Source organism: Talpa europaea, assembly GCF_964194135.1.
Source record: "Talpa europaea genome assembly, chromosome: 4".
NCBI classification, from domain to species: domain Eukaryota; kingdom Metazoa; phylum Chordata; class Mammalia; order Eulipotyphla; family Talpidae; genus Talpa; species Talpa europaea.
The window spans coordinates 11177844-11203471 of record NC_140070.1 but is presented as its reverse complement, the minus strand read 5'-3'; the positions used below and the strand labels follow the sequence as shown (position 1 = coordinate 11203471).

Genomic DNA, 25628 nt, shown 5'->3' with positions numbered 1-25628 from the left:
TGTAGGAGACACAGCAAAACTGTGTAGACTTACTCAGTGTTTCATGGATTTTTATGTTTAGGTGAAAAGATTATTTTAAAAGCTGATGCTGAATGTAATGTGAAATGATGGCAACAGGTGACTTAAAAAGAAGCTTAAGAAACCTGGAACAAGTGCTTCGCTTGCTGAATTATCCTAAAGAAGTAGATTGTGTAGGGTAAGCTATAATACCGAATTTATTTGTTTTCTTTTTGGTAATGGTTTGAGATAACATTTGACATGGAATGTCTAAAGAGATATATGGGTTTTATCGTTTTTTTTAAAGGTTTTCATTGAAATGATTAAAATATTTGAGAAAGCAGGAAATTGATGAGTTTGCTTCCAAATATGAGTCAATGGAAAATTGCAACCCAAGTTTTCAAATGTGTTTAGTAACAGAAGCACAGTGTTATCAGTGCACAGCTTGGTCTCTGTAAAGCTTTTGAACTCATAGAAGTGTAACTTTATTAAGTATATAATTTACTACCCTCTATGTTCTGTCAATGGTATTTCTTTTTGATTTGAAAGACTGTAGAAAATAGCTCTTTTATTACAATTTATACCATGTTTGAAGACAAGTATTAAGTTATCTCAGTTAAAGGGCCCTCTCTGGCCCTTTCACTTTACTTTCTGAGATGATTTACTTGCTTTGTGAGTGTGGCAGCGTACATTTCTCCTGAATTCGTGCCAATTGAATGTGGTACTCCTGCCATCCTCTGTCCTTCATTACCTCTCTTCTTCTTACCTGGAATTATTGATTGAGTAAATAGTTCCCCACTAGAATGTAAGCTGAATTCTAGAACTTTGTTTTGTTCACTTTTGTATACCACGCCTAGAATTGTGCCTGGCATACATAGGAGCAATCAGACATTTTAGGAGTATCAAGGGACAAGTCTGATTAGGCATATATTCCAGTAAGTGGAGTGAAACTTGGTTAAACTAACGGCTATGTAGAACCCTGGAGTAATTGGCTTTCCATATAAGAACCGATGTGAGGCAGACAAGGAGAAAGTGGAGCTCTAATGACTGTTACTACAGGTATTACATGTGACAAGCAGAAGGTATTCCATAGTATGGTTCAATAGTATGTACCAGTCATATCTTGAATCCTCAAACAGGAAAATCTCTACCACTCAGTTTTGCCAGTTCTTAACCAGCTTAAGTAGCCAAGTATTCCTCTTACTACTTTAAGCATCAGTGTTTTAGAGGTATCTTAGATGTCTGTTCAAGAGATAATTCTCTTGTCTTCTAAGTATAGTGTTTGACACTGATTTTCTTACTGAGTCAAGCATATCATTAAAATCAGCAATTTTTCGATGACTCCTCAGCAGTAGTATCTACAGTATCCATTGAGGTAGGTAACATTCCTTGCTGTTGGTCCTTCAAATTGCATTCCCTCCACCCTCACATACACAGACCCCACATATTTTGGTTCTTGCTACTTTTTCCCATTTTAAAATTTTTTCTTGCTATCTGCCATTTTTTGTGTTAGTATGCCTGTTTGTAATATGTTTTTCTTATAATTTCTAATCAAAGTGCTTAGAAACTAGATTATCAAAATTGTTTGGGATTTTTGAGGTGCAATGCAGATCTGATTGTCTTCTATTTATAATGTACATAAAGTGAATGGATTTTGCTATTCAAAAGGGTTTTTTTTTTTCATTTTCTATTTTTGAAGTGTCATGCAAGTAGACAAGTTTGCTAGTGTGGTTTTCTCATCAGGTAATCGTTGTACCCATAAACATGAAAGAAACAACTTGTATTTGTTCTAAAAAATAAAACGTGCTATCATCTTAAATTTGTTCTTTGACTTATTAAGAAAAACTTGGGCAGGGGTTATGTACATGTCTTGAATTTTGGGGAAAACGAATCTTTCACATAGGAACATTTTTACTTCAGTTGAACAAATACAACTGGTTATTTCTACAAATACCCCTGTACTTTGCTGTGGGGAACTCTGAAGGTACTTCACATTGAGAAATAAGAATACATGTGTGTAGACAATTAGAAAACAGTGTAGGGCCTCCCCGGTGGTGCAACCGCTTGAGTGCAGCTCTGTGAAGTTGTCCGCAGCCTCTGCAGCGCCAGTTCAATTCCCCGCCAGCCAGGGAGATATCCACATGACGCAGCAGAGCTCTCCAGTCTTGGGCGCTGCTCCCCTCAGCAGTGTTTTCGGTCATCTGCCTATTCTGCTCCCTGCTCTGTCTCTGGTAAATTCTCTCACCCTCTCACACCTTTGGCCTGTGCCCCAGTTCTTGTATTAATAAATAAACTTTAAAAAAAAAAAGAAAGAAAACAGTATAAGAGTATGAGACAGCAGATTCTGAAGATGCTGGGCATCATTTCAGGCGAGATCAGTATGGATCAGAAAGTTGAGGGTGGCTTCATGTTCATGAAGGCTTGGGATGTGACAAATTATTCATAAAGAATGAGTAATAGTTAGATAGCAAAGCACTGGATGCCTTACTGGACTGGAGGAATTAGCATAAGCTACTAAGGGCCAGATGTAGTGGAAGATGGTAAACCGATCAGGCTGGTCACAGTCAATACCTTTTTCAGTCCCATCTTCCTCATCTATAACTTAAATTTCATAATGCTTTATCTTTGTGGATTTGTGATAAAAAGCAGATGAGGTAATGTAACAAGTGTTTTCAAAAACCATGTACCTGAGTACTGTGAGGTGGTACATTTGTTTCATGAGTAGGAAAATATGGACTAAATTGAGTAAGACTAGACTTTGGAAAATCAGTAAATACCTCAGTGAAGTGAAGGTCCGTATTAAACAGCTATTGTAAGCTAAGCTTTGGAAACAACCCAAATGCCCAAAAATAGATGACTGGGTCAAGAAGATGTTTCAGGGCCTCCCCGGTGGCGCAGCGGTTGAGCGCTGGGTTGCGAAGCTCCCCCAGCCTCTGCAGCACCAGTTCAATCCCCGGCTGCTCCCTGGCCACTGGAGGAGGGTCCCACATGGCGCGCAGACCTCTCCTGCCGCCCGCTGCTCCCCTCAGCAGTGTCCTTCGATCCTTCTGCCTGCTCTGCTCCCCACTCTGGCTCTGGTGAATTCTCTCACCCTCCCGCGCTTCTGACTGTACCCAGTGCTTGAATGAATGAATGAATGAGTGAATGAATAAATAAATCTTAAAAATAAAAAGACGTGGTACATATACACCATGGAATATTACTCAGCAATCAAAAAAGATAAACACATGCAATTTGCAGCAGCATGGATGGAGCTGGAAGGGATCATGCTCAGCAAAATAAGCCAGAAAGAAAAAGAAAAATACCGGATGGTCTCACTCATAACAGGAATCTAGAAAACCTAAATAAGGGACCAGGAAAAAGAATAACTATAAGAAAGAAAAAAATCAAAATCAACAAACAACTATGAACTAGAGACACATTTTGGGGGGGGGCAGGGAAAGGAGGGATTGGGGTCAAAATCGGGGTTGCAATTATATGGGGAATATAAAAATAATTTAAAAAAATCAATGAAACCAAAAAAATAAACAAACAGCTATTTTAAGTTTTTGAGCTTGGACAATAGTACAGCTATTTTAAGTTTTTGAGCTTGGACAATAGTATTTCATGGTAATTTGGCTAGGCTGATGTACTGTAAGGGATGGAATTTAGTCTTGTGCATCAACTAATAATTATGGCTCTAATGTTAATTTATAAAGTATCAACAAGAGTTCTTACATGTCCTTGATTGTCTAACTGTAGAATTATGCTCATTAGAAATCTTTTTCTTTTTTTTCTAACAGCTTGGTTAAAGGAGACACAGCAGCGTCTTTGCCCATCATCAGCTACTCTCTTACCTCATATTCACCTTATATAGCAGAACTTCTTGTGGAATCCAATGTGGAGCTGATAGCAAAGAATGACTTGCGCTTTATCGATACTGTCTATAAGGTATTTTGAGTTTATGAAACAATAATTATTTTAAAAGTCTGATATTTTAAGGTTGCGTAAATAATAATTCCTTAAATATGTGTAGCACATGACAAGTACTTTCTTATGCATTTATGCCATTTAATAACTCAGTCCCTATTGCAATCAAGATGTTATTCATATTTTAATAAATGTGACAACTGGTAGATTTTGTTACTAGTTATCATTTGCCCTTTTAGATTAAATTTTCGTAAAATTTAGTCTACTGGAAAAAGTTGGAAAGAAATATGATTATAAAAATTAGAGTTTGTTATCCATAAAATTATGAATTACTTTAGCTGTGTATTAAGGAGGAACAGCAGCTTTGACTGAGATATTCTGTTCCTTGGGGCCTAACACCATATTTATATCTACTGTAATATCAACATCTATATACTATTTGTATATTGAAATTAATTTTATTTTATTTTGAAAAACCCTACTTGCTGTCATTAATTTTTGCTCAAATATTTTGGATAATATTTTTTTAATAATTTTTTTAAATAATAAAGCCCATTTATCAGATCAGATCTTTTTTGTTGTTGTTGTTGAAAGTTGCATTTGACAGAATAGGAGTTTTTATATACAGAGTCTCTGCTTAATCTTCCCTTTCTTTGTCTCTCACCTTAGAACGCTTCCATGGAAGCTAAGAGGCACTTCTAAGAAATCTTAGAACTCCACAGAGTAGGTTTTGAGAATTACTGGTCTAGTCTATTTCTCTCATTATACAAATGAGAAATTGAAACACAGAGGCCTACTGATTTATCTAAAAATCAGGTAATGAAGATTTATAAAGAATTTATAAACCACTGTGGCTCTGACAGTTGGTATGGTATTCTGGGATCCTTTCATCTGTAGGGAGCTAAGGAGTACCTCTGAGGATATTTGAGCTGTTTGACGAGCTGCTTTTCCCTACCCTCTGAATAATCCTCCGTGCTGTGGTACATGCCTCGTGCCTGTTTCTGCCCGGTCGCCTTTCCTACGTGTTCATGACCCACACCATTCCTGAAGATCCTTTAATGCCCTTTGGTTAATGAATTGACCCTCCTCTCCTCTTAAAGATGGCATTGTACCCCTGACCACATGGCTGCTTTGGAATTTAGGGGAAAAATTGCTTCTTTTTATATTGATCTGTTCCCTCTTTACAGCTTCTTCGTGATCAATTTAATTATAAACCAATCTTGACAAAAAAGCAGTTTCTCCAGTGTGGATTTGCAGAATGGAAAATCCAAATTGTTTGTGACATTCTGAATTGTGTGATGAAAAAGCACAAGGAGTTGTGTGGTCTGGAGAAGGTAATTTTATGAATAGATCTTACTGGTAGCTCTTGCTAATAGGTAGCCCAGCATTTTAATGTACAACATCAATACCCTAGACAACAATTAACATGTAGTACACTTGCTGCTTCTTCACAGGTATGGGTAACCTTATAATGCCTGATATTTGTTTTAAATGTGCTTAAACTTGTTTTTGCACATTTTTGATTTGGACTTACTTCTCCTAGACAATTAAAACATGATACATGTTTATTACTTCTTAGTTTCAAGACATGTAGTTCATTAGGCTCTCGTTATTTGGCAGTTATATTTCACATAAGAAAATTTTAGTTTTTCACATGAAAATTTTAATCATAATAGAATCAAACTTGCAGACAAATTGTATTACTTCTTAATGCTTTTTTTTTTTAAGACTCCACTACAACAAAGAAAGAAAATCAATTTCAATAAACCAGAACCTTCTTCAAGCAGTGAGAAAATATCTACAGAACCTGTTGGCATTGACATCACTGGGAGGTTTTTGACTTCGGGAAAGGTAAGAAAGCACAATGTCATACAGTTTCAAGAGTTCTCTACCTGAGTATACAGAGTCCGTTTTCTGACTGGCATCTGATAAAACATCATACCACATATTGTCTGGAGAACATTCTTAAAAGTTCAAACAATAGAAGTGTAAAATTGAACAAGCTTTCTCTTTTTATTTCTGATTGCTTCTCATTTCTCAAAAATAGTGATGATTTATGAAGATTTTAATATGCAATCATGAATATTCTCAACTAGATACCCAATATCCTAAAACATGGGAACATATGAAGATTCTATCATTAGTTGTAGTGATAGGTTATATGGATTCATTTATGTACATTTGTATTTCCATTATCAGTGTGAATTATAATGCTTGATAGTCTCTAAATCTACAATCTGGGTTTGAGTTTATATTTTGAATATTTCCTCTTTGTTGATAGAGATCTTCTCCCCCATTATCTGCTTCCAGCACCTGTACCTCTGAATACAGCATGTTAGAAATACTTTCTCTATCTTCAAAGAAAATTGGTTCTAAAATATTATTTTATGATGATACTGTGCTTTCTACTATCTTCCATCTGGGGTAAACCCCTTCTGAGATTTAAGGTTATAATGCCAGAGAAATAATCAGAGTGTAGTTAGATAAAGGATGTGAATGGTTTCTGACTGAAGTGAACTCTAGAGAGTTATTTCTCCCCAATCCAGAATACATGTCTAAATAATCAGAATCTGTTAGAAAAATAGACATTTATGCCTTTATGAAAAAATAGTGACATTTTACTGTATGAAATGATTTATGTCAATAACTGTTATTTAAGAGTTACTTGAAGCCTGTTTTGCTTCAAGTAATGAGAATAAGGAAAGGATTGATTATAAAGGACATTTGTTCAAATGCCCAGAGTTATCTAACACTTGCACATCTGACTTATCTAATTCTTATTTTGAACAATTTTATTTTCTAATTGTTAGGTCATTTATATTATATTTTGCATCCTTCCTTACCTCTAATACATATAATAAGGAAGTTTCCTATATTGGTTTTTTTCTGCTTTCATTGTTCTTAGCACAGAACTAGGCACACTGTAAGCATTTATTAAACCTGAGTTGATACAACTACGTGTATTTTTCAGTCTTCTCTTTCATTATGGGGGTTGAGGGATATTCTAAATTGTACTAACAAAGAAAGAAGCTAAATTTCAAGACATTACTCTTGCTCTCTTCCCTTAAAACAAAGTTTAATCAATTACATCAAATTTCTAAATATCAGAAATTTGATTAAACATTAAAAGTATTTCAGTTTAGAAAAGTTGGAGTCTCTGGGCAAAAAAATTGTTTGCTTTCCCAGTGCTACTTATGACTTGCCCGTCATACATGTTGAGTCCTTATGCCACATGCACAGACTCTGCAGAAAAGTAAGTGGATGGAAGAGACCTGCATAAATGCTTGGTTTGACCTTATGCTCAGGATTTTCTCGTTATCAGTGTTAAGTTTGTTAGCCGAAGGTCTTATACTATGTGATTTGTTTAATAGACAAAAATTGTGATAAGTCCTGCTCCTAGAGCCAGCTTGTGCTAGGAGACTTATTTGGTAACCTTTAAAAATAACTTTATTATGGAACATTTCAAACACAGAAGTACACATTCCAATTCCAGCGATTTATCAACGTTTGCTTTGCTAATCTTGTTTCGTCATTATTGAAACAATTTTCAGCATCTTTCCCTGCAAATCTGAAAACATGTTGAAACAGACATCACTAAATAGATATCTGAAAATTTTTCTATAGTCACGCTCTTAAAAATCATAACCACACTTTCATTATCACACAAAATATTAATAATAGTGCATAATGTTTGATGTATACAATGTATGTGATGATTTCAAGATGTTCCTTTTGCAAACATAGTATGTGTACATTGAAAATAGTTGTGTGAGGAGACATTGAAGCAACTCTGACAAACTTTTCTCTGTCTAGACGAAAGCTGTGGTGATCCGTCACCTGTATAACGAAGATGGTGTTAACATCCCTGAGGACACATCAAGTACGATAACAGATGTTAATGAAGGGTTTGAGGTGTGCAACGTAAAGCCTGCTGAAATAAAGATTCCTGAAATAAAGGTCCCTGAAATTGAGACTGAGCATCAAGTAAGTCTGAGTAGCAAATAAACAACAAGTTAAAGGATTTCTTAACAGATAACAGTATTTCTTACTTTTATGGACATGATTATTTCAGTATTTAAAATTTGGACTATTGCTAGCCTTTTGAAGTATTAAATCATGACATATTACCTTTGTTACAAGAACTTAAGAATCAAGAAGTTTTACTGACTGTAATTCAACAGACATTATTTGCTGCTTATGTTTAGGGTCCTAGTTCAACGTTATGGGTACTTCAAAGATGTATATCATAGTGTTTGGCTTCAGGGGATTTACAATTTAGTGAGAGTGATGGAGATATAATACTCGGTACATTGAGGGTTCTCTGTCACCTACTCCGTCTATTATTGAATGGAAAATTGGTTCCCCATTGCCTTTTCATTTCCTTTTTTGAGCCCACACTATCCTTTTCTTTCCCTCTCAGAATACCTTTGCTATTACTTTATTGCCACCGATCCCACTAGAGGTTAGTCTCTGCAGCTTCTGCTCTGACTCCTTTTTCTGTCTTCTGGGTTGTGTGACTTCTATACATGTTTATACACTTGGCATTCATAAAACCTGTCAGATATCATGAACCTTATTTCCTGTTTCTAGGAAATTGCATAATCTCAATCCATTGCCATTTTTCTTGGTCATTTCTTCTTAGTTTTGCTTGAGGGGCTGTTCCCAGAAGTTAGTGATAGTTTCCTCATATTACCTGGGAAGAGCTTTAAGCTAGAACACGAACCATATGGAGTAGGTACTGTTGGTACCTTATGGTTCTCTTAGATGCGGAAATTGAAACAATGGGGTCTTAACGTTTCAGATAAGCAAGTAGTGAGAGTGTCAAAGCATTTCTGTCTCCAGAGACAACGAAACCTAACTGCCTCCAGCAAAACTTACCTCTCATGTTGTACTGTCTTTTGTAACTACTGCAGTAAAACAAAGGAAATGGGAATACATTGATTTGTAAAGAAATTTCAGCCTGCATGTTATTATTTGTAATCCTTCTAATTTTAGGATATAAAAGTTAATCCTGAGATTGCTGCACTCCAGACTGTGCTTGCAGAATGCCAAGAGAAGCTTAAGAGACTGAGTTGGCTAGAAAGTAGATTAGATTCTTTGGAGGAGAAAATGAAAGGGAAAGTGATGGTAAATGAAAAATCCTGGACTAATCTTCTGAGTCGTATTACTCTTCTTGAAACAGAATTGCTTTTGTCTAAGAAGGTATTTTCTTTCTTTACATTTATAGATAGCTCATAGATATCTATAGATACAATGTAGTATTTCTTTTATTCATTATTATCTGTTTTCTAAACACTAAATAAGAGAATATTTAGGTCATGGGGAAATGTTTTGTTGGAATGAAGTCCTATATAGGTAACACCCCGTTTTATTGTTGTAACTGTTGGTCTTTTCAGCAGGTAAGATCATCTGACAAAACTGTAAATTGAGCTTAAAAGCTGTTAATACTTGAAGTACTTAAAATGAAGTGTTTGGTTTTGTTTATGAAAAGCTTGAAATTATTTTATAGTCTTCAAAAACACAAATGATGTGTTTCTATAAGGAAAAGTTGGCAAGAGGGAAAAAATTAAAATTTTAATTTTTTTCATTCATTTACTTCAATCAGATTACAAATTTCATGGGAATAGTTACCAAATTTATCATTACCTTGTCAAATCTGAAAAATGTGTTTCTTGATTTGTTAGGGTTTCAATTTCTGGTCCTGCTCTTTCTTTCCTTCCTAGAAGTAAAGTTAGTAGATCTAAAAAGCTCATGTCTTCTCCCACATTGAAAAGATTATTTCTCATACATACAGGGATATTTCTGTATTGATTTTATAAATAAAATAGTGAAAATATTTAAACATTTATCATACTATTTTTATATTTTATGTTTAGCAGTAAGAGTATAAAACGAGAACAATTTTCATTTCATTTCATTCTAACTTTTAAATTATATTATTTCAGAATGATAAATCTATAGAACTTAATGAGACGAGCGGAGACTATGTTTTCAGTTGTGACATCAAAAATCTGAATCCTGGTAAGTTTTTATGCTGTTGGTTGTTTGGTAAGGAGTTTTCAGAGAAGTGATTTTTATTGGTATTCTGATGTTCCCAAGCCTTATTTTTTTAGAAACTGAAAAACATCTCGGAACAAAGAAAATGTTGACTTCTAGACTAATGAAGCCAAGGATTGCTAAGGACACCAGCCTACATATCTTACATGATACAGTGGTTGAATAAATTCCAGTATACAAAGTTACATATTTTTGGAGTGCTTTTACTCTTTTTTTTAATGCATGAAAGAACTGGGGTGTAGGCCAGAGGTGTTGGGGGGTGGTGCGATGGTGAGAGACAGTGGGAAGCAGAACAGGTGAAATACACTGCTGAGGGGAGCAGTGGGTAAGGCAGGAGAGGTCTGCTGCGCCATTTGGGTCAGCTCCCTGGCCGGGGATCGAACTCATGCTGCAGTGGCTGGCAATAGCTTGTTAGTGCTCAGACTTTAATCCCTCTGCCACCAGGGAGGCCCCACTGTTTCTCTTTTAATTGCTAAGTGCTCTAGAATAATAAAAATGATTTCCAAAGTTTGGTAGCTTTCACTTATGTAAGTAATATATGTAAGAAAAGACAAACACACTTGTCAATAATGTAAGATATTACAAAACTCTTGCATTTGAGCAATTCACTAATGATAAAATGAGAAGCATCTAAAATTAGGCTGTACTAAAGTCTCAGGAGAGCAATAGGAAAAATTGTCCACAGAAAGTAATATGCATTTAACTGAACCTGCTGTTGAATGTGGCTGGTGTTCTTTCCATGATCCATGCTGAACGAATGTCCCCCCACCACCCCCAGCCTGCAAGACACCAGCTTTCTCCCACCATGAAGTTCCCCCTCCAGCAGGCTGATGGACACCTCAGAGTCTGAGTCCCCAAGGCAGGGCAGGGAGAGCCATTGCTTCACCTTCCATCCTGTCTTCCCAGTTCCTGTTTTTCTCTGAACACCCGAAGATGTTCATTATCTCCAGGAGACACCCATCTCTGTAAAGAATAACCCAAGATTGGGCATAGTGGCTCTAGTTGCTGCCTACTTTCAAATTATTTCTTAAAATTATCATTGCACAAAACCCATGGATGAAAGAACTGGGTATAGCTAGTCCTCAAGTTGTGCCAGGTGATTTTGACCCTTGAGCTCAGCTAATGGATCACCTAATGTAGGGAACTCTAATGGAGAGAGAAGAGCCAAATCGTTTTCTCTCCTTTAGAAATTTGGAATTAGGACATCAAGTGTGAGTCAGTCAAATGATGCTGAGCCTGCACTTGGCTGGCTGTTTTGGCCGAGGTGACATTGATGTGTAACAAAGGAAGGGAACAGGGAGCAAAGAGGCAAGAGTAGACAAAAGAGACTGGCTCCACTAGCCATGAAAATAAAAGCCTTTCGAGTGGTTTTAGTCCTCATGTGGTAATACTTTGTTCCCTAATTGAGGCTGTCTGGGTAGACTTCACACAATACAACTGTCTTTATGCTAACCTGCCTAAATGGGTGTGTGATTTTCTTTTTCTACCTTTTTGTGTTTTTTTGTTTTTGTTTTTGTTTTTGTTTTTTGCAGCCAAGTGTACTGTGAGTAAAACGACTTAGGGGTAGTTCAGCAGGTGCATGCCTGTATGTTATTCAGTTGTAGGAAAGCTTTGCCATCATTTTGTGGAATGAATCGTATCAGGATACTGGAAATGGAAAGTTGTTCAATTCTTTAAAAAAGGAAATCTGTGTACCATGAATTTTAAGCATCTTTCCCCGTATGCGTCAACTCATTTCAAATGGAATGTTTCTTGATTTTAAAAAAGCATGTATTATCAGTTTTAGGAATATATTGCCACCCTTTTACGAAAAGAATATACATGAGGCAGTACCTTATATTTAAATATATTATTAACTTGTCCATTTATTCTGTTGATTGCTAGCATGATAAAGATATTACCTTTTATCATTTTTATTGGCTGATTTTTAACATCTGGCTCTCCATATGTGAGGCATTGACTTAAAGATTCATCTGTATCTGTACTAGTAGTCATTTTATATTAAAATAATCCGTTTGTTTTTCTACCATCTTTTCATAATACTTCTTAGATAAATTGCCTTCTCTGTGAAAGGAAAAATTAACCTAAAAATTAATTTCTCTACAGACAAAAACTACGAGGGAAGACAAACAGACATGCCTCTGCCCCCTGGTTACGGTACACGCTCATCAGCGTCAACTGCCCGAAACTCGGCTCTTACTTACTCTGGCTTGAGAGATATTTCAGAGGTAAGGAAACCTGGCAGCTGCTTAGATAATTTTCTTTCTAGGTCAGGAGAACAAGACCACATTAGATTCAGTTGTAGATGCCATTGGCAAGAAAAATAGTGAAACTGCAAATCTTAATCTCTCTAAAAATTCTTTGTGATAAGTAAACAGTGCTTACTGCAGTGTTTTAGATTGTGTTTTATGTGTTCACAGTCCCTCTTTGGTAATGGTTTACTTTGAAAACTCTCCTGAATTTGTTGCTTTTTAAATTCAAGGAAACAACAATCCAGAGAATGGAAAGGATGAAAAAAATGTAAGTAACACAAAGGGGCAACAGAAATTCATTTCTCTGTGGGGAATTGTATTGGATTACAGGACATGTAGAATGTGCATGTGTGTTTCAAACCTTAAAGGTCTCACAATCAGGTGTGGAATTTCCTTCAGGACTCCGGTGGATAATAAATCCACTTATAGTTATGTGTTTGTAAGATGAGTCACTGTTTTGGTTTCCAGCAAGTGATGGTAAAACATTGTTGATGGAATTAATTATGAATTAAAGAGCGCAGAGATACTTTTGGGTTAATATAGTTAATCAAGAGTATATCATCTATTTTTGATAACTGATTTATCAAAATATTAAATAATATGTGTAGATTCATGGTTTGGAGACATTTTAAGTATTGTTAAAGTATCACTAGTCTTTTTCAGATAGTTATTAGTATGGTAATATTACAAATCACACTTTTCATCTATGCAAATATGAAATGATTTTTAAAGAGCAATGAAAAAAAGCAAAACGCAATGAAATTGTATAAGATTATTATGTAGCCTACTACTTTAAAAAACCATATATTTTTTTGAAGTTTGAAAAGTAACTGAAATAACTTAAACTCCAAGAATGAAAAAGACTCACAGTTGACTCTAGTTGTTTTTCCCCACCTCTGGCTATATTATTTATTAATTTATTAACATCAACTGGCCCTATAAATAAGAAAAAATTGAAACTTCTTTTAGATTCATAAGCACAATTTCAATAATCCTATGCCTCATGAATTATTAATATTATTTGTTACATTGCAGGTTTGAAGAAACTGCAGAGTTACTGAAATGTCCAAATCACCAATTATAATTGTCTGCATGAACTTCTCTAGGACTTTGGCTTCTGTATATGTATATTTTAAGGATTCTTGATATAATTTAATTGACCACAATATTTTTATTAAGAGTTTCAATTCCACTTGGTATATGAACCCTTTCCTTCAGGATTGAATAAATTCTTAAGTATTTTTGTGCTATGATTATACTACTTTACTCTGCTTTCCTTTCTTAGGAAAACGACATTTCTTTTACAGAGTGAAGTCATTAGAGCACTGTATTTCTGTGTTGACATTTGCTGGCAGTGTGCTGAGGAATATGTTTTTAAAGTACAGGCTGGAGGAGCGAGGTTTATGTCCCGTTGGAACCGTTCCAAGTGGGGCTTGCGTATTGTCCCCAGGAGGCTCGCGGACATACCCTCCTGCCACCTGTCCTGACGAACATGTTGCAGTGAAAAGTTGAAAATTAAATAAAACAAAATACAGCTATTTCCTGCTTAGTCAAAAAGCAGCAACACGTTTTCAGTTACCACTGAGGAAGGAAGGGTATGATTCTCCTTTTGTGTTTGGAAGCAGGTCAGAAAGTTCAGTGTGAAGAATGTGTTGAGTATTTTAGTGCTCCATCCGGTAACACCTTTTAAGACCAGCAGCTCGGACACAGATGGTGGCCGTCCAGTATTACAAGTCACAGGGAGGTTTTTTCACTAAATGATGTGAAGTTACATTTTTTTCTGGAGAGAGACAAAGTTTTAGATACAGTTAAATCAAGGGATAAAATGGAATTTGTTTTTAAATGTTTAGGTAAATTATTATTTTTTTTAAACGTTCCAAGCATGTAATAATAGTAATCATGGGTAACTTCAATCTTGATTCCTTTATTTGGAAGGAAAAAGGAGAAGTAGTTTTTTTTTTAAATTATTATATGGCTCTTCTGACTATATTTTATTTATTCGTCTATTTATGTTATATGTATAATTTTACATTTGTCACATATAAAATATTAATATTAAGTTATAATTCTGAGTAGAAGTAACTTTTAAAAAAGCATTTTTAGTATTCTAATACATTTGGCTTTAAAAATTATGAACATTTGAAATTAGCATAGAACCTTGAATTTAGTCGTTTCATTGTTTTTAGCACTAATGAATACAATTAACTTTATTTTTTTCAATTACAAAAATTAAAAAATCAAGAGAACAGTTATAAGTGAAAAACCAATTAACGTCTGGAATATCAGTACTAGCATGGAGTTACAGCCCCACCTTGTGGCTCATATGCCAGTATTTTGCCATTTATTAAAACATGATTTCCCCCAAAATACAATTATATATTTTTCCTTTTGAAAATCTCCATTTCTGTTATAGAAAGAAAACAATTTGAAATTTTCTGTGGAAAAGAATAAAAACTTGGTATTTTTCCTTTGTCTCTTTTATCCTTCTCCTTTTTTCTTTATAATCTTTTAGATGCCTTGAAACATTTCTGATACATATAGTGTGCAAAGTAGAAATATACGTTGAAAATATAGTAAAAGATGTCTTAAGTGGAAAAACAGCAACTAATAATCAGTTCATAATACCATCCACTTAGAATCTCATTCTTCAGCAATATAATAGTATACTGCTATATCGTACTCCTTTAGCAATCTAATATTTGGAAAGAAAGCAAGCAGATTTGACTTTGTTGAAGTCGTGGAAGGGAAAGCCAAATGATTTAATATTCTAGCACTTTTAGAAATAGAAAAGTTTTCTCTCTTACACACTTTGGTAAGTGGCCTGTAGCAATCAGCCAGCCCCTGGTGGTGACCTTGGAAGTCTTGAGAAAATGAGGAGGGACATCAAGTCTTGGCCAGATTATTTCCAGCTACATAATTAAACCCTTTGTTAACTGGAGTTTGCACTAAGTTGAACCCCTTAATTCTCCCATAAGCCATTACAAGGTATTTCTTTTACTACCAACAAAGGCATCAGAGCTTGTGCAGCTGTCTGCTGTTCCCCGGGAAAGGTCTGGCCCTAGGACTTGGGGACCAGGGGGAGGGTGCATGTCCCGTCCTCGCCAGACAGAATGAAGACATCACGTCAACGCCATGAGAATTCTAGCCAAATTTAAGAATTATTATGTCAGAAAAAGTAGTTTTATCTACCTGTATATCATTTGTTTTGTGTGTGTGTGTGTTTTACTCTCGCATTTTTAATGTTTTAACGTGACATATTCCTTAAAAAATAAAACTTACGACTTTGGAACTGTGTTTTTGCCACTCATTACTCACAGCTTTATGTAATTGACAGGCGCTCAGGGAGGTAATAAAAGTAAAAGGACCTTGTTGGTTTTATAAACTACAACACTTTTTGAACTCAAAAAACATCATAGATTTTATTTTTACTTTTTAACTACGTTTGTAGAGAAGGTGAAGAGGTGGTGGTACTGGGAAACGAAAATTAAACTACAAAATTAAAACTTAATTATTGTGTTGAGTGACTCTTAATGTTTCTAGTGAAAACCGCAGGTTTCTTAACTATTCAGAGTGAAAAAAATCTTTGGAAGGCAGCACTGACAGCAGCAGCAGCACTGAGAACGTGCAGATTTATTTGGGGGTAGGGGATTTTTGAAACCCATTTTCGTTTTATCATGGTTTTATTTATATCGAATACTTGTAGGAACAGGGACTATTAGTGTATCTTATTTTTCTCTTTGAAGTGCACTAAATCACTAATACATTTTTTTATTTAATTTTTTAAATATAAAATGTTCAACTCAACATTTTAAAATTAAGAAGACTTATTCAATAAGTATCCCAAAGGTGTGATTTTTTTAAACTTTATCTTAAGAAAAAGTGAGGATCACAATCTTAATTACCCAGGAAATTTGAACAGTGGAAATTAGAGGGGTGGGAATGCTGATTTTTTTTTTTTTTTAAGATTTACTTATTTATGCATACAATAGCTGGGGCACAGGCCAGGGGTGCGGGGTGGGGGTTGAGAGGATTCACCAGAGACAGAGTAGGGAGCAGACCAGGCAGATCTACTCAGATACACTGTTGAGGGGAGCAGCAGGCGAGACAGGAGAGGTCTGCTGCTCCACGTGGGTAGCTCCCTGGCCAGGGATAGAACTCTTGTTGCAGTGGCTGCCAATAGCTTGATAGTGCTGTGTCTTTAACCCCTGTGCTACTAGGGAGGCGAATTTTCCCCCAATTTTTTTTTAAAGATTTATTTATTTATTTATACAAGCACTGGGTACAGTCGGAAGCACGAGAGGGTGAGAGAATTCACCAGAGCCAGAGCATTCACCAGAGCCAGAGTGGGGAGCAGAGCAGGCAGAAGGACCGAAGTACACTGCTCAGAGGAGCAGCGGGCGGCAGGAGAGGTCTGCATGCCATGTGGGACCCTCGCCCAGCAGCCAGCGGCCGGGGATCGAACCTGCGCTGCAGAGGCTGCGGGAAGCTTCGCAACCCAGCGCTCAACCGCTGCGCCACCGGGGAGGCCCCCCAAAATTTTTTAATGGGCAGCAAAGTCTTCCCTGAGTCAGTAATTTGAAGTGAAGTGAATTCAGATGTGAGTTGATTTACCTTTTATAACTCATTCTACTTATTCCCAGATAACTGATTTGACAGAAGTGCAGAAAACCCAAATGTATAAGAAGCTTTGGTCTTTTAGGGAAAGGAAATTTCCTTTTCTTCCACAGTAGCTATAAGAAACGACTTTCCTGATTGAGGATGTCACAGTTATTTGTGCCTTGGTTTCTGCCACAAGAAACCTAAAGAGGAAGCTAAGATCTCTGAAGTTACCATGGTGATACAGTTGTCTGAAACGCTGGAGGACATGTCTTGCAAAGCCACACTCCCTATGGCCTTTTCTACTGCATGAACCAATATATTGTCATTATTCAAGACCTAAGGCATATAATGAGGTACCTAGAAAATTGCATCTAACTTTTAAATAACATCAGACTTATTTCAGCAATTCTTTTCTCATGGCAAAGAAAAACTATTCAATATATTTGATTGTTTAACCATAATATATCAACTCGAGCTAGGTAAATGCTACAAAATAGGTGTCAATTGTTCTTCCTACACCCAAACTATGAATTAACAGTATATATTAAAATGGTCTTTGAATTGTTTTAATAGTCTGAAAGCTTATTTTTTTTCTCTTTAAATAATTTTATTTTTATATTCCCCATACAATTGCAACCCCCCCATTCTGATCTCATTCCCTCCCCTCCCGCCCCCACCCCCCCAAAAGTGTCTCTGGTTCATAGTTTTTTGTTGATTCTGATTTTCACTTTCTTATAGTTATTCATTTTCCTGGTCCCTTATTTAAGTTTTCTAGATTCCGGCTATGAGTGAGACCATCCGGTATTTTTCTTTTTCTTTTTGGCTTATGAAAGCTTATTTTTTTTTCTCTTTTTAGTCATGTTTGTTTTATCGCTATACCACATAAGTGAAATTATATGGTGTTTTCTGTCGGATTTACCTCACTAAGCATAATTCCCTCCAGGTTCATCCATGTTGTATATGGCAGGGTTTCATCTTGTTTAAAGCTGTGTAGTCTTCTTTATCCCTTTGTCAATTGATGGGCCCTTGGTTGTTTCCAGTTCTTGCCTGTTGTAAATAGTGTTGCAGTGAATATGGGGATACACACACACACACATTGTATACATATATATGGGGGATACATACACACACACATATATCTTTGAGTTACTGTTTTTGTATTTTTCAGGGTAAATACGCAGAAGTGGGATAATTAAGTTGTATGGAATTCCTTTTTTTTTTAAAGATTTATGATTACAAGAATTGGGGTACAGGGTATCCCCTGGTGGCACAGCGGTTGAACGCTGGGCTGTGAAGGTGCCCACAGCCTCTGCAATGCCAGTTCGATCCCCGGCCACTGGGGAGGGTCCCACATGGCGCGACAGACCTCTCCTGTCTCGCCAGCTGCTCCCCTCAGCAGTGTATTTCGTTGGTCTGCCTGTTCTGTTCCCCACTCTGGCTCTGGTGAATTCTCTCACCCTCCCGTGCTTCTGACTGTACCCAGGGCTTGTATAAATAAATAAATAAATATTTAAAAAAAAACTAAAATTAAAAAAAAAAAGAATTGGGATACAGGCCAGTGGTGTGGGAGGGGAGAGGATTCACCAGAGTGGCGAACAGAACAGGAGGACCGACTGAGATACACTGCTGAGGGGAGCAGTTGACGAGTCAGGAGAGGTCTGCTGCGTCTTGTGGGCAGCTCCCTGGCCGGGGATCGAACTCAGAGGCTGAGGACAGCTTCACAGCGCTGCGCTCAACCCTTTGTGCCACCACGGAGGCCCAGGAATTCCTGTTTTTAACGTTTTAAGGAATCTCCACTGAGCTGGCCCATTTTCAGAACTGGTAAATGCTCATAGGGAAAAATTACTCTGAGACAATTTCTCTAAGGTTATTCTTATTTTGGTGATTTTAACTCCTCCGACCCTCATTACTTCTGCAACTCTAAAGTGCCTTGAAAATGGTGGCTACTTAATATTCTGTCTGGATTTCTTGGTTGTTTATGGCAGGAGTGTTGATTTGGTGCGATCTACTTTACCCTACCTTTGGAAGGGGACCCAAATTCTATTTCTTAAACCAACACCTTTATAAACATTGTTTTAAATTCTGTCTACTCTGCAGCAGTAACACTGTGGATGTGTAACAATTTAATTTTATAATACACTTCTTTAGGTTTAATAAAGCACAATTCTAAAAATGGTTTTTCACACCTGATAACAGAAAAATTGTGACAGATCATTAGTACTTAAGGTTAGGATGTGACAGAGTAAGTGACAGCTACACCTTCCCACTTCATTATTAGCAAGGCGGATCAGGATGAGTAGGAAAATATACCTTTCTCCAGTAGGAAAGCACCTTTCTCCAGCAATAAATTACACATTTTCATAAGAGTTAATAAAGTTAAGAAAACTTGCTAGCCCTCCCCATCTTAGCACATCTTGATTTGATTTTAAATTGTAAAAGCAAAATTTAAAAGAGTCATAGACTTTCAAATTGTGTTGGTATAGCCTCAAATCTGTGAAAGTCATAAAATAGCCGATGTTAAATACATTTGGTAGTTTTAGCAATAACCTTTTGCTTCCTGAATAATTTTCTCACACTTTATAGCTTTAAGAATGTACTTTTTACTCATGGGAACTAAAAATTATGTGATGAGAAACTGAAGGGGAAAAGTTCAAAAGGTAGTCAGTGGCTTTGGTTTTTTTTTCAGTTATAGAAAAAGGAAGGATAAGACTGTTTGGATTATGCTGTTCTCCGATTTAGGGAAAAAATTGCTAATGAATATTTTAACCTCTAGGTTATCAACATGCTTGCTCAAGATAGATTTATGGTGAAATTTGACTACTGAACTGTCTTGTTAAATTTTAAAAGATGAGTTTGGATGAATTACAAATAACATCCTCTACCCTTAGGTCAAAAGGAATATGTAAACTGGAATTTTTTGGATAAGAATACTTATTATAGTCTCAGCTTTCAGACTTCCTATTAAAATGACTATAAGATTGTGTATACTAATATACAATTATTTTTGTTTTTATTCTGAATATATAACACAAGTTCATTTTATTTTTATCCTGCCTCTGTGTATTTATGTGGATAGTGTGGGTTATTGAAAAATGGTAATTCCATTTTAGATGTAATTTTAGTGTTTTTCATGGAATTCATGAGCATTTTTGACATCATTAAATATATTCTCAAATGCAAAATCTGGAAGTTAATAGTTACAAAATATCCTCTTCTACAAGTTAGACATTTGACCATCAATACGCCAGATGTAATACCATGATCTTTTAAACAAACCTTTTACTTTGTTTATTGCATATTTCTCTAGTTATATATTTTATAAGTCCTCAAATATAAAGAGCACCATGTTACGCATTTCTACATATGAATCTTTGCTGATCTATATTGTTATACCCCTAGGTCATCATTCCAGGATAGGCAATGATTAAGGCAATTGGCATCCACTTCATACTTCATGTTTATAAAAGTTATACTCTTCTATACGAGTTTTTGTTTAAGTGTAGACTCACCACAATTGAATATTTTCTCTCTTTTTTTAAAGATTTATTTACTTATGCATACAAGAACCAAGGTACAGGCCAGATATGTGGGAGGGTGAGAGGATTCACCAGAGACATGTTGGGGAACAGAACAGGCAGACTGACTGAAATACACTGCTGAGGGGAGCAGTGGGTGAGACAGGAGAAGTCTGCCACCCCATGTGGGAATCTCCACGGCTGGCCAGGATTGAACCCATGCTGCAGAGGCTGTGGACAGCTTCACAGCACCGCGCTCAACCCGCTGCGCCACCAGGGAGGCCCTGAATATCTTAATTTTTAAATAGCTACTAGTTAGTCCATAATTACATTATTTCATCATTATATTATTAAGTTGTTTTGTTTATTACACTGGAGAATTACAGCTGTACCTTACCACATAGCATCCAGCCTTCCTCTCCAATGGAAAAAACCTTGAACGACTGAACTGTTTCTTTCAGTTTCTATGTGTTTCTAAATAATAGGGTTATAGTTTTATGTTTGTGATTCGGTTTACAGTAAGTGTTATCTTTTGGACTGCCTGTTACGTGAGAGAAAGAACTAGCAGTCCGATTCATATTTACCCTTCTACTGAGATGTTACTACCCTATTTTAATCTGTCATTTTTCATTTTCTTCCTAGAATCTTGCCACATGGAAAACTCAATCCTCCTGTTCCAACCTGGCCTGGCTCTCTGGGCCTCCTCCATCCTGCTCAGGATAGAACTTTGGTTTCTCTCTTATGTTTCATTTGTATTTCTTGCCCCCGAGTCTTCCTATTTTATTTATTTATTTATTTAATCATGCATACAAGAGCTGAGGTGTAGACCAGAGATGCAGGGGGGTGAGAGGGCTCACCAGAAACAGAGTGGGGAGCAGAACAGACAGTCCCACTGAAATACACTGCTGAGGGGAGCAAGGGAGAGAGATGAGAGGTCTGCTGCACCATGTGGGTCAGCTCCCTGGCCTGGGATCGAACTCATGCCACAGTGGCTTGATAGCGCTGAGACTTTAACCTGTGATCACCAGGGAGGCCCCGGAGTCTTCCTTATCTTGCTGTACTCTGACATTTTAGTGGGACTCATTCACTAAGTCCAGAGGCTCTCTAGGATTCTGTCTAAAAAGCTGGCTCCCTAATAATAATAATAATAATAATAATAATACTAAAACAAAACAAAGCAAAACAAAAAAGAAAAGAAAGAAGGAAAAAAAAAAGAAAGCTGGCTCCCTGCTCAGCCCCAGCTCTTTCAGTGGGTATATCCGAACCTATGGTTTTTCCCTTTTTTGCTACAAATCAGCACCTACCAATCTGATTTCCATTTTCCAGAAACTTTTGCAAACCTCTGCTGATAGCCGCTCACTCTTATTCTTCATATGCATTTATAGTTTTCATATTCCTTTACTGTCATGGTAAATGGTCTTTGGAAGGTGAGAAAATATTTGCTTTCTTAAAATAGAAAACTTCATTAACGTAATGAAGATCGCTAGAGAAAAGTTAAACTATTGCAGAAGTCCATAAAGTAACACATCCTTACCTTCCTCCCAGTGTCCGCTGCTCTTAATCCACACAAAGATAAAGGGTGTATACCCCGAACAGTGAAAACTGCAAACACCATCTAAGGACAGCAGAAATTAAGGCAGTTCAACAATGAAAGCTGGAGGGCAAGAGCTGAGCAGGGCCCATGAGACAGTTTTTGCAAACTTAATAGTCTCTAACAGGCAGTGTTTCTTATAAGCTGGGGCAATGAAGAGAAAATAAATTAGATCCCTTGCATCTAAGGTTCCTGCTCCCGTGTTAGTTATTACAACCAACTCAAGGTCCTCCGCAGTTGTGCAGCAGGTTGAGTGCAGTGCTGTGAAGCTGTCTGTCCATAGCCTCTGCAGTGCGGGTTCGATTCCCAGCCAGCCAGGGAGATACCCACATAGCGCGGCAGACCTCTTCTGTCTCGCCTGCTGCTCCCCTCAGCAGTGTATTTCATCAGTCTGCCTGTTCTGCTCCCTGCTCCGTCTCTGGTGAATCCTCTTACCCAGGGGATGAGGAGAAAGCAAAGGCAATGAGAAGAGGGGTGATGTTGGGGACAACACTTGCTGGTTCTTTGCACGCGCACCACCACATCGTCTAAGCACACTTCCAGCCTCACCTGTGACAGGCCTCTGCTCCATTCACTGCACGTATTGACTCCTCCAATTGCTAATTTCTTTTTTTTTTCAGATTATTTTCACGAAGGAAAAGTACTTTAATTTCCATGACCATATTTAAAATGGAAAATATAGCTCCAAATGCTCCAGATCTCCAAGTGGCAGGGCGTGTTTAAGCTTCCTGCCTGAACTGCCAAAAATCTCAGCAACGCGGCATGAATCACTCAGCTCTTCGGGGTCAGATGCGGCTCCACACACGAGGCTCGCATCAACGTGCGCTGTAATCGAAAGAGAAAATGATTCCATTTGAGCATCTCCATAAATTCTGGCTCAAGCACTGTATTTTTGGAATAATAAACACAAATTTGTTCCTAATAGGAGGGAAATCATGTTCAGGATCGAACCTGATGCCTTCCTGGAATTGAAGTCCGGGACACAGGAGACATTCCTAAGGAACGGATTTCCTAATAGAAACAACCCCCCAGGACGTTGAGCCAATACTTCTTGCAGAGCGCAGAGTCCTTTGGAATTTACTGAAAGCCAAGAATTGATTACAGCGGGCACAGGACATTTATATTTATAGGCACACTTTAGATAAGACTTTTAAAAGCCAGAAAAGGCATCACTTTAGGGGCAATTCAGACAAGTGTTGTAATCTTATTCATTTTTCATAGGCATAAAAGGATTGTTATATTGATATTGACAGAAATTAAGTGGTTAATTGGAGATTTTAACTTAAAAGAATGAATTGCTCTAACAGCGGTTGAGAATTTTTCTTTGCCATATACGGTTCAATTCTGTGGTCTGGCAAAGACCCAACAGCCATTTCTCTATAATGCATACCTTTCCACAGCTGGATTTTCAAATATGATTAGAAAGTTCACATGACAGAACTGTCCTGAAAATAAATATGTCAGCAGGCTTTGCTTTATTTTATGCATTTATTCTGAATGTAACATAACTGGATACAAACACAGACGACACTCTGAGACATTTTGCCAGAACTCTTCAACTATACCATCGTTTGAGATTGTGGAAGGTGATTTAGAAACACCTGGGTTGAATATTTATATCCATGCCTTAAATCCTAAAAGCCTTGCAGTTTTACAGTCCTTCTGGGGAAAGGCAGGAACTACATTAACACTTGTTAGTGTAATAGTTAATGCACTGCTGAGACAGACTTTGTAAAACATTAGAAAATTATGCAACAAAAGATTAAAAAGGATTGATGTTTGCTCAACCTTTGTGGGTTTAGGATTATGTTTTTAAAAATATATCTTTTACATTTTGGGAATTGGGGGCATGAGAAAAGATTACATTGGAATACAGTTCTATTTTTTTTCTGGTGTAGAGTTCTAAGCATTATATGCAAATGAGCATCATTGTTCCTGTAACATCATGACATGTAGCTACTAGTCTTAGCTAATCAAGATAGTCGGCTTAAGCTTGCTGTGGGTGGTATTCCCAGAACCCAGCTTTCTTCTCCAGGATGTAATCTCTATGCTCTTCTCCCACCCTCCTTATATCTATTTGATCCGCTTCAATGGCGCACAAGACCAAAAGTTTGCTGAATTTGATAGAAGAATATGAGTCAATCGGTAAGTAGAGAGAAGAACAATCAAGTGTCTTCTCTTCACCAGCGACATATTTACATTGAATAGCAGCATCTGGAGAAGCTTCTCCATCTTTCTTATCAGGAAGAGTGACTTTCCTCCACTGCTGCCACATACCTGGGTAGCTCTTGCGATTACCTGTCTACATTAGCCACAGAAAAACCAAATTTGCAAAAGACGCCTCCCCTTCAAGATAATCCTTGTCAATCGTTAGGACATGAATCATTACCAACATGTTTGAGCATCTACTCTGAGGGGGCGAGTTGGGGGGGACATGGACCACTCACATTTACTTTCTCATTTAAATCTCCCAACAATCCCACTAGGTAGTTGCTTGTGTTGCCCCATCTTCCTGACAAGATATCTTTATCAATTAGCTATTGTCATTAACAAATGACCTCTGAAGTAGTGACTTAAAATACCAACCCCAAATTTAATTCAGGAATCTGTAGTTTAGTGATTTGGGCGGGGCCTGGCCGATGGGTGCTAGGTCTTCATCAGACTGAGTGGAAGGTCTTCATCAGAAGGTGATGGAAGGCTGAGCACCAAGAGCTGTGGCCAGCTGGAGCGAGACCGTCATAAAGGCCTGAGGGAGGCAGCAGGGACCACAAAGTCGCTCACTCCCAGCCGACCAGCCCAGGCTGGTTCTTGTGGTTGTGGACGAGCCCCCAAAGCTCCAGTGTGGAAACTGCAAGGCTTCTTGAGGCCCGGTTAGAATCAGAATGATCTCTCATGTCTAGTGCCTTCTGCCAGGATCCAAAGGGTGAGAAGCAGACTTCGATCTCTTCATTGTGACTAATTTTGCATTCTACCATTGCTTCTGAGTCCGAGAGAGGTAGCCTGACTTTCCAAAGACCACCCAGTGAATAAGAAGCCTCTCATCTGGTACTTGCAGAAATTGTACAGCCAGGGGACAGAAACAACTTTATGAGTTGTCTGATTTTTAAATTGTGAGCATTTTTTTTTACAGTGTAGATTCTAGTCTTGTCTGACATATGTTGAAACACTTTTTTCCCCAGTTTTTGGCTTGCTTTTTATTTTCTTAATGGAGTTTTTCAAAGAGCCAAAAAAAAGTGTTTCATTTTAATGAAGTCCAATGTACCCAACATCTTCATAACTTGTGTTTTTGGTGTTCTGTTAAAGAATGAATGAGTGATAGCAGGAATCTAGAAAACTTAAATAAGGGACCAGGAAAATGAATAACTATAAGAAAGTGAAAATCAAAATCAACGGAAACTATGAACCAGAGACACTCTATGGGAGGTGGGGGGCGGGGAGGGGAGGGATTGGGGTCAAAATAAGAGAGTTGCAATTGTATGGGGAATATAAAAATAAAATTTATTAAAAAAAAAAGAATGAATGAGTAAAAAGTGGTTGAAAAGATCTAAGAGGTCTAAGAGGAGTGACCCAAGTATATTGTTTAAAAACAAAGTTTACATTCTATGTCATAAAAAAAAACCTGCACTCATGTTAACACAAAAATAATTTTTTACATGTATGAGCTGGAAAACTAAGCAAAGAAATGCTTAGCCAAGTAAGTCAGAAGGA

The 25628-nt window shown here is 37.1% G+C and overlaps 1 protein-coding gene across 1 annotated transcript; it reads left to right on the top strand.

The window, feature by feature from the left end:
* Nucleotides 1–107: 107 nt before the first annotated feature.
* Nucleotides 108–13299, top strand: CEP44 (centrosomal protein 44; the record flags this gene model as incomplete). The annotated part of the gene is made up of 10 exons (XM_084232139.1): nucleotides 108–196; nucleotides 3780–3927; nucleotides 5094–5240; nucleotides 5635–5757; nucleotides 7720–7890; nucleotides 8902–9108; nucleotides 9852–9927; nucleotides 12070–12191; nucleotides 12446–12483; nucleotides 13251–13299. 10 exons carry the CDS (start codon nucleotides 108–110, stop codon nucleotides 13297–13299), a joined length of 1170 nt encoding a protein of 389 aa, XP_084088265.1.
* Between the last annotated feature and the right edge of the window lie 12329 nt (nucleotides 13300–25628).